At 35.9% G+C, this 9,822-nt stretch overlaps 1 protein-coding gene across 1 annotated transcript in view; it reads left to right on the top strand.

The window, feature by feature from the left end:
• LOC136319150 (uncharacterized) overlaps positions 1 to 9,480 on the top strand; it is a 348,276-nt gene extending 338,796 nt beyond the window's left edge. The window contains exons 19-20 of the mRNA XM_066252549.1: positions 289 to 309; positions 9,401 to 9,480. Of these exons, the coding sequence (XP_066108646.1) occupies positions 289 to 309; positions 9,401 to 9,480 (101 nt within the window). The remainder of the gene's footprint in view (positions 1 to 288; positions 310 to 9,400) is intronic.
• Positions 9,481 to 9,822: the final 342 nt, after the last annotated feature.

The following is a 9,822-nucleotide window of genomic DNA, read 5'->3' on the forward strand; positions in this document are numbered from 1 at the left end:
TATAAATTAAACAGAAAAATTATTATTTTTTAAATTTCATATTAGTCTACTAAATTAACTCCCTTTTCCACATTTTTACTTACCTAGAACACCTGGACACAATAGTGAGCTCTGAGCTATTGTGTAGGATTCTGTTTCGGGGGAGGGTGGTGTGTGCAATGCGTTTTGTGTGTGTGTGTTCATCTGAAATTAACTTACTATAGATTTGAATTTATCAGTAAATTTGAATTCTCTTTGTGTTCTTTTCCCATAAAAATGACATTGATATTTTGTTTTCTTCTTTTTCAGGAGAAATTAAGAAGAAATTTGGTAAAATTATTTATATTCTTTTAGACTTGATCCACTTGAAAACAATTGGTTTATTTTTCTCTTTGACATTTTTGGGCTTTTTATCCAGGTGCTTTCTTTTTTTATTTTTATTAATTTTAATGGGGTGACATTAATCAATCAGGTTACATAGGTTCAGAGAAAACATCTCCAGGTTATTTTGACATTTGATTATACCCATCTCCCAAAGTCAAATTGTCTTCTGTCACCTTCTATCTGGTTTTCTTTGTGCCCCTCCTCTCCCTCCTCCCCTACCAATCCCCCCCCCCCCCCCGCGGTAACCACCACACTCTTGTCCATGTCTCTGAGTCTCATTTTTATGTCTCACCTATGTGTAGAATCATAAAGTTTTTAGTTTTATCTGATTTACTTATTTCACTCAGTATAATGTTATCAAGGTTCATTCAGTTGTTGTAAATGATCCAATGTCATCATTTCTTATGGCTGAGTAGTATTCCATAGTATTATATATATGTACCACTTCTTTTTTTATCCATTCATCTATTGAAGGGCATTTTGGTTGTTTCCATGTCTTGGCCACTGTAAACAATGCTGCGATGAACATGGGGCTGCATGTGTCTTTACGTACCAGTGTTTTCGAGTTTTGGGGGTACATACCCACTAGATGGATTGCTGGGTCATATGGTAGTTCTATTCTTAATATTTTGAGGAACCACCATACTTTCTTCCATAATGGTTGTACTACTTTACATTCCCACCAACAGTGAATTAGGGTTCCTTTTTTGCCACAGCCTCTCCAACACTTGTTATTACCTGTCTTGTTGATAAAAGCTAATCTAACAGGTGTGAGGTGGTATCTCATTGTAGTGTTGATTTGCATTTCTCTAATAGCTAATGAAGATGAGAATCTTTTCATGTATCTGTTGACCATTTGTATTTCTTCCTGGGAGAAGTGTTGTTCCTGTCCTCTTTCCATTATTTTATTAGATTGTTTGCTTGTTTGTTGTTGAGTTTTATGAGTTCTTTGTATATTTTGGATATTAGGCGCTTATCTGAGCTGTTGTTTGAAAATATCATTTCTCATTTAGTTGGCTTCTGTTTGTTCTGTTGTCAGTTTATCTTGCTGTGCAAAAGCTTCTTAGTCTGATGTAGTCTCATTCATTTAACTTTATCTTCACTTCCCTTGCCTTTGGAGTCAAATTCATAAAATGCTCTTTAAAACCAAGGTTCATGAGTTTAGTTCCTATGTCTTCTTCTATGTACTTTATTGTTTCAGGTCTTATATTTAGGTCTTTGATCCATTTTGAATTAATTTTAGTACAAGGGGACAAACTGTAGTCGAGTTTCATTCTTTTGCATGTGGCTTTCCAGTTTTCCCAGCACCATTTGTTGAAGAGGCTTTCTTTTCTCTGTTGTGTGGTGTTTGAACCTTTATCAAAAATTACTTGACCATATACATGTGGTTTTATTTCTGGACTTTCTATTCTGTTCCATTGGTCTGAGTGTCTATTTTTCTGCCAGTGCCATGCTGTTTGGATTATCATGGCTCTATAATATAATTTGAAGTCAGGTATTGTAATGCTCCCAGCTTCATTCTTTTTCCTTAGGATTGCTTTGGCTCTTTGGGGTTTTTTATAGTTTCATATAAACCTGATGATTTTTTGTTCTATTTCGTTAAAAAAATGACATTGGAATTTTAATGGGAATTGAATTAAATTTGTATATTGCTTTGGGTAACATAGTCATTTTGACTATATTTATTTTTTCTATCCAAAAACAAGGAATATTTTTTCCATTTCATTATATCTTTTTCAATTTCCCTTAACAATGCTTTGTACAATAGTTTTCATTATATAAGTCCTTTATATTCTTTGTTATGTTTATTCCTAGGTATTTTATTTTTCTTGTTGCAACCATGAAGAGGATTGTTTTTTGAGCTCATTTTCTGATGTTTCATTGTTGGCATATAGGAAGGCAATGGACTTTTGTATATTAATTTTGCATCCTGCGATCTTACTGTATTGGTTTATTGTTTTTAGTAGTCTTTTTGTGGAGTTTGGAGTTTTCGATGTATAGCAGGGGTCAGGAACATACAGCTCTTGAGCCAGATGTGGCACTTTTGATAGCTGAATCTGGCTCACAGACCAATCTTTAATAAAAAAATAATAACGTTAAAAATATAAAACATTATCATGTATTACAATTCACTCATTTCTTACTGCTCATGTTCATGGTTGCGGGTGGCTGGAGCCAGTCACAGCTGTTCTCCAGGAAAACACCAAATTTTTATTGGATAATGCATAACATACACGGGTCGTTGTATGACTCTCACAGAATTACATTTTAAAATATGTGGCATTCATGGCTCTCTCAAAAAGGTTCCCGACTCCTGCTGTATAGGATCATATCATCTGCAAAAAGTGAAACCTTTACTTCTCCTTTCCCAATATGAATGTCTTTTACTTCTTTCTCTTGTCTGATTGCTCTGGCTAGAACTTCTAGCACTATATTAAATAAGAGTGGAGAGAGTAGACAACGTTGTCTTGTTCCTGATTTTAGAGGAAACTCCTCAGTTTGATGCCCTTTAATATGATGTTAGCTGATGGTTTCTCATAGATGGCCTTTATTATGTTGAGATATTTTCCTTCTATACCCATTTTGTTAAGGGTTTTAAATATAAAATGATGTTGTATTTTATCAAATGCCTTTTCTGCATCTATTGATAAGATCATATGGTTTTTGTTCTTTGTTTTATTGATATGGTGTATTACGTTAACCATTTTACATGTGTTGAATCATCCCCGTGATTCTGGAATAAATCCCACTTGATCATGATGTATTATTTTTTTAATGTGTTGTTGTATTCAATTTGCTAGTATTTTGTTTAGTATTTTTGCATCTGTATTTATTAGAGATATTGGTCTGTAGTTTTCTTTTTTTGTGCCATCCTTGCCAGGTTTTGTTTTTTTATGAGGATTATTTTGGCCTCATAAAATGTGTTTGGAAGTATTGCTTCTTCTTCAATATTTTGGAAGACATTGAGTAGAATAGGAATCAAGTGTTCTTTAAATGTTTAATAGAATTCACTAGTATAGCCATCTGGCCCTGGACTTTTATTTTTGGGGAAGTTATGAATAGTTGTTTCTATTTCCACCTGCTTATGGGTCTGTTCAGGCTTTATGCTTCTTTATGACTCAGTCTAGGAGGATTGTGTTGTTCTAGGAATATATTCATTTCTTCTATATTGTTAAATTTGGTGGCAAATAGTTTTTCATAGTATTCTACAATAATTTTTTGTATATCTATGATGTCTGTGGTGATTTCTCCTTTTTCTTTTTGGATTTTGTTTATATAAGTCCTTTCTCTTTTTCCTTGGTGAGTCTTGCCAAGGGTTTGTCAATTTTGTTGATCTTTTCAAAGAACAAGCTCCTTGTTATATTAATTTTTTCTATAGATTTTTGTTCTCTGTTTCATTTATTTCTGCTCTGATTTTTATTATTTCCTTTCTTCTGCTGGTTTTGGGTTGTCTTTGTTCCTCATTTTCTAGTTTCTTAAGATGTGAAGTTAAGTGGTTTACTTGGGCTCCCTCTTATTTGTTCATATACGTCTGTAGTGACATGAACTTCTCTCTTATTACTGCTTTTGCTGCATCCCAGAGATTCTGATATGTTGTATTGTTATTTTAATTTGCCTGTATCTTTTGATCTCTGTGCTTATTTCTTCTTTGACCCACTCATTTTTTTAAAAGTACGTTGTTGCCTGACCTGTGGTGGCGCAGTGGATAAAACGTCGACCTGGAATGCTGAGGTCGCCAGTTTGAAACCTGCACTTGTCTGGTCATGGCACATATGGGAGTTGATGCTTCCTGCTCCTCCCTCCTTCTCTCTCTCCTCTCTAAAATGAATCAATAAAAAAAAAAAAACTAAAAAAAAATTAAAAAAAAAAAAAGTACGTTGTTTATTTTCCACATTTTTGTGGGTTTGTTTACCTTTTTTTGCAGTTGAATTCTACTTTCAAGGCTTTATGATCAGAAAATATACTTGGTATAATTTTAATCTTTCTGAATTTGTTGATGTTATTTTTGTGGCCCAACATATGGTCAATTCTTGAGAATGTTCCATGTACACTAGAGAAAAATATATACTCTGACACTTTGGGATGATATGTTCTGTAGATGTCTATCATATCCAATTGTTCTAGTGTTTCATTTAAGACCAATATTTCTTTATTGATTTTCTGTTTGGATGAACATTCTTGAGTCATCAGCGGTGTGTTGAGGTCCCAAGTATGATTGTATTTTTGTCGGTTTTTGTTTTGATGTCAGTCAGTAGCTGTCTTATATATTTTGGTGCTCCTTGGTTTGGTGCATATATATTAAGAAGTGTTATGTCTTCTTGATACAATGTCCCCTTAATCATTATGAAATGACCATTTTTGTCTCCAATTACCTTTGCTGTCTTGTTAGATATGAGTATTGCTACACATGCTTTTTTTTGGATGTTATTTGTATGGAGTACTGTTTTCAACCTTTCACTTTGAATTTGTTTTTATCCTTGTAGCTTAGATGTTTCTTGTAGGAAGTATAGAGATGGATTTTCTTTTTTATTCCATTCTGCTACTCTGTGTCTTTTGATTGGTGAGTTCAATCCATTTATGTTTAGTGAAATTATTGACATTTGAGGGTTTTCTATTGTCATTTTATATATTGCTTTCTGATAGTTTTGTATCTTGTTTAGTTCTTGTCTTTTATTTTCCTATTATTTGTTTTTGTTTGGTTGTAATCCATACTTCTTTTCTTTGTTACTTCATTTTTCAAACCATGTGCTTCTGTGGTGTTTTTTTCAGAGGTGGTTACCATTAAGTAATGGAAAGCATACATAGCATTTTCATAGTAGTACACTATCTCATGAGCGCTTCTGTACTTCATCCTCCTTTGCTACTGTTAATCTTTGTCCTCTCCCTTTTCTTGTTTCTTTGTCACAGATTAATCTTGTTTTTATTGCAATCTTTTTTTTTCTGTATTTTTCTGAAGCCAGAAATGGGGAGAAACAGACAGACTCCCGCATTTGCCCGACCGGGATCCACCCGGCATGCCTACCAGGGGGCGACGCTCTGCCCACCAGAGAGCAATGTTCTGCCCCTCCGGGGCATCGCTCTGTTGCAACCAGAGCCACTCCAGCGTCTGGGGCAGAGGTCAAGGAGCCATCCCCAGCGCCTGGGCCATCTTTGCTCCAGTGGAGCCTCGGCTGCGGGAGGGGAAGAGAGAGACAGAGAGGAAGGAGAGGGGGAGGGGTGAAGAAGCAGATGGGCGCTTCTCCTGTGTGCCCTGGCCGGGAATCGAACCCAGGACCCCTGCACACCAGGCTGACGCTCCGCCACTGAGCCAACCGGCCAGGGCCTTTATTGCAATCTTGATGGAGCTTTTACTTGTAGTTTTGTTTTGATTTGTTCTTTATGTCTGGTCAGAAAACCCCCTTTAGTTTTTCCTGAAGTGGGGGTTTTCTGGTGATAAATTCCCTCTTTTCTGTATCTGTGAATGTTTTTATTTCTCCTTCATATTTGAAAGATAGCTTTGATGAGTATAGTATTCTCCAAACATTTTCTGTTGGCCTGTCCTCCTCCTACATGTCCATAGTCTTCTCTCGATTCTGAGACAGCACTTCTGCCATTTTTAGCTCCATTTCTGTTTCCTACCTTCCATCTTTTTCCATTCCTTCTTTTCTCATTTTAAACAACTCTTTCCTTGTAAACATTGGCTGCTCTGTCTTGCAGAAAATTGTCACACTTTCATTAAGACATTGGTGAGATGAAGGGTATTAAGTTGACAGAATCAAGATTTTTAATATATACATATATTATAGATGTATTTTAGTGTGTATATGTAGATATATATGTACATATTTCTGGAAAATATTCAAACTTAAGACCTCTGTCAAGTATTCCAAGATAGAGAGCTCATTATTATGCAATTAATTCTTCCCAAACTCTTGAAAGGAAAGACTCCAAACTTTAACCTTTAAGTGTCTCTGTCCATTGTCTCCTCAAAGCCTGTGTCATGATAAATACCTTACATCATTCACTGGTCAGATGTGAGAGAATAGGGCGTCTCTCTTCCACTGTTCTTGATCATATGACCCAGGTGTTCCAAAGTATCTAAATATTTTACATAAATTTCTTCTGGCTTTTAAATATATCCAATGATGCATGTTTTTTATTCATTGGCTTTATGTTGACACCATTAGCAAATGACTAACAGTTTTTAAAAATAAAGAATTCACAGAAGGATAAAGGCTCTTAAAGCAAGTGGAAAAGTCATGCATTTCTGACCTCACAATTTATATAGAGGATACAAAAAAATAATATCACTATGATTCAATAAAAAGACAATTTCATCATTCAAAGCTTGATATTGTCCTTTATCTATCCCCAATTATAAATATATATTTTTATCTTAGGAATGGTCTTCAGGAATATATCCCTCTAATGTACAGAGCAGGTGTCATGTGACTAGTGCAACAAAACCAGTTTTGTCGAGATGGACACTTCTACTGTACACTTCCTCGTCACTGGTGAAGTCCCTGTTTCACCTGTGTTCCTTTGTTTATTTAATCTGAAAAAGGTGATAGTCCAGTGACAGAGGAACACTTAGTATTGTATATCCCAGCACTTTTTACCTAACACCCTCATCATTTTATTTCCTGGTTTAGTTGCTTGTGCACAGGGGACAGGGGAGAGAACAGCATAGACTTTGATGAGTGAGATGTCCTTTAGAACCTCATGGTTTCTATTTTCACAGATATGGGTCCATGTGGACTCTAGAGTGAACAAGTAGTTGGGACCCATTTCTGCTCTCCTTTCTACCACACAGTCTGTTTTCCTTGGAATACTTTCTTTATTTCTTTCTTTTCCCTTTCACCTGAGAGTGAATAGCAGAAAGGTCAGTACCGATAACCTACACCACCAGTTTTTCTTTCATCTCTTCCTTATACTGTTGTCTTCACTCTCAGTGACCATCCAGCTACTATCTCAGCATCTCTTCCTCCCAACTCTGATTCTCCATCTCCACATGTTTTCAGTTTCTTCCATTATTAACCCTCTATGTTTCTTGTTGTTGCATCAAGGAACCAGAGCCTTTCTGTCAATTACTTTTATCAATAACCTATCTGGAAATGTAGATACTTTTAAATATTTTGGGTGTAAGTTTTATCCAAGAACAGCTCCACATTTTGATACAGAACATCCCTCACCATCATTTCTTTCCCTTCATCTAATTCACTTAGTTCATTCAGACATGACTTAAAACAGACACTCAGATACACTAAGTTTGAGAATATATATATATCTATGTGGACAAAAATATTATGAACAGGTGCACATAAGAACCTAATCATGTAATAACCTATATGAGCAATCTTTCAGTAAGTGTTCTACAGTAATTGTTTCAAATTTATACAGTGTAGGTTCTGAAATTAGAATTAAATACTTACATATATGTTTGTATATATAAGTATGCAAAGACCATTTCCATATAACAAATATATTATATTTGTCCTTATAGGGAGAAAAGAAACCAAAAAATTTTATTAAAATATATCAAATAAATATTTTAAAATATTACAAAATATCTTAAATATGCTTCTTCTATTTAAAAGATTTTTAATTATTTATTAAATTTATTACGGTGACCTTGCTTAATAAAACTATGCAAGCTGCAATGCTGAATTGTATCACACCTCATCTGTACATGACAATGTGTTCACCACCCCGGTCATGCATCCTTCTGTCACCCTTTTATTTATTTTATACATTTTATTTTTTTCATTTTATTTATTCATTTTTAGAGAGGAGAGAGAGAGACAAAGAGGGATAGAGAGGAGAGGGAGAGAGAGACAGAGAGAGAGAGAGAGGGAGTGGAGGAACTGGAAGCATCAACTCCCATATGTGCCTTGACCAGGCAAGCCCAGGGTTTCAAACCAGCGACCTCAGCATTTCCAGGTCGACACTTTATCCACTGCACCACCACAGGTCAGGCCCTTTTATTTATTTTAAATCTTTATTTTGCCACATGTCAAATGGTATTTTTCTAATTGTAGTGATGATCTCAGTAAAATGGATTTCCAAAGTATATTCTTTATTCATGGAATAGACGAGACTTGTCCACATGACAGAAACAACCAATAGCAGATGGAATGCTTTTGCTCCCTCTTCATTACCGTGTGTGGAAATCTTATCTCGTGTTTGCAATTGGAAATTTGTTTCTTGGTTAACAGAGAGGCAAAGTAAGGTCAAGGGAGAAACAAAATCTCCATCAGAGAATCCCAGTTCTGTTCCTCCCCTGAATTCAGCACCATGAGTATTAAGGTATTCTTCATTCAGGAATGAGTTAAAAACAGAAACTTAAAAACAGTATGATAAAAAATCAACACATGTACAAAAACATGGACACAGACCCCCTTACCCTGTGTCACTGGGAGGAGCTGTGTGTCAGTGCTCCTTCCACAGTGTGGTGGCCACTCTGCACGATGTCGCTGCTGCAGCAGTGAGACTCACTGATGTTCTTAAAGCATCCAATGACCATACTAAGCTCACAAATGGAATAAGCGAGACATGAGTATTTCAAATAGCACAAGAATATTTTTATCCTATCATGTGGTGGCCCTGTGGACAGAGCGTGGACCTGGAACACTAAGGTTGCCAGTTCGACGCTGGGCTTGCCCGGACATGGCACACAGGGTAGCAGCTACAGCTAAAGTGAAGCAGCTATGAGCCAACACACTTCCCTCCCACCCCTCTTCTATGGCATAGTCATAAATTAAATCTTTTTTTAAAAAACAGTTTTTTTAATAAGTTAAACAGAAAAACCAATATTTTTTAAATTTTATAATATTTTACTAAATTAAATCTCTGTTCAACCTTTTTATTTACTGTAGTATAATGTGGACAATAGTGAGCTCTGAACCCATGTAAGGTGTAGGGGACATGTGTGATTTGCTGTGTGTCTGTGTGTTCATATGAAATGTGGTGAGGGTAAATTTAAATTTATCAATAAATTTGAATTCTCTTTGTGATTGTTTCCCATAAAATTGACTTTAAATTCTTTTTTCTTTTTCAGATGAATTGGAGAAAAAAATAGGTAAGATTATTGATATTTCTTTAGTCTTGATCCAATTGAAAACATCTGGTTTACTTTAACCTTTGACATTGCTGGCCTTTTTATCAAAGTACCTTCCATTGGTTTTTCTTCCTCCTAGATGTTAACTGTCCCCTACTTGATTTTGTTTCCCGAAGTTAGAAACGGGTAGGTAGGTAGAGACAGACTCCTGCATGTGACCCACTGGGATCCACCCGGATTGCCCACCAGGGGGCAATGCTCTGCCCATCTGGGCGTTGCTTAGCTGTAATTGGACTCATTCTAGTGCTTGAGACGAAGGCCATGGAGCCCTCCTCAGCACCTGGGCCAACTTTGTTCCAATGGATCTTTGGCTGCGAGAGGGGAAAAGAGAGACAGAGAGGAAGGAGAGAGGGAAGGGTGGA

The sequence above is a fragment of the Saccopteryx bilineata genome, chromosome 1, assembly GCF_036850765.1.
Source record: "Saccopteryx bilineata isolate mSacBil1 chromosome 1, mSacBil1_pri_phased_curated, whole genome shotgun sequence".
Lineage (NCBI taxonomy): Eukaryota > Metazoa > Chordata > Mammalia > Chiroptera > Emballonuridae > Saccopteryx > Saccopteryx bilineata.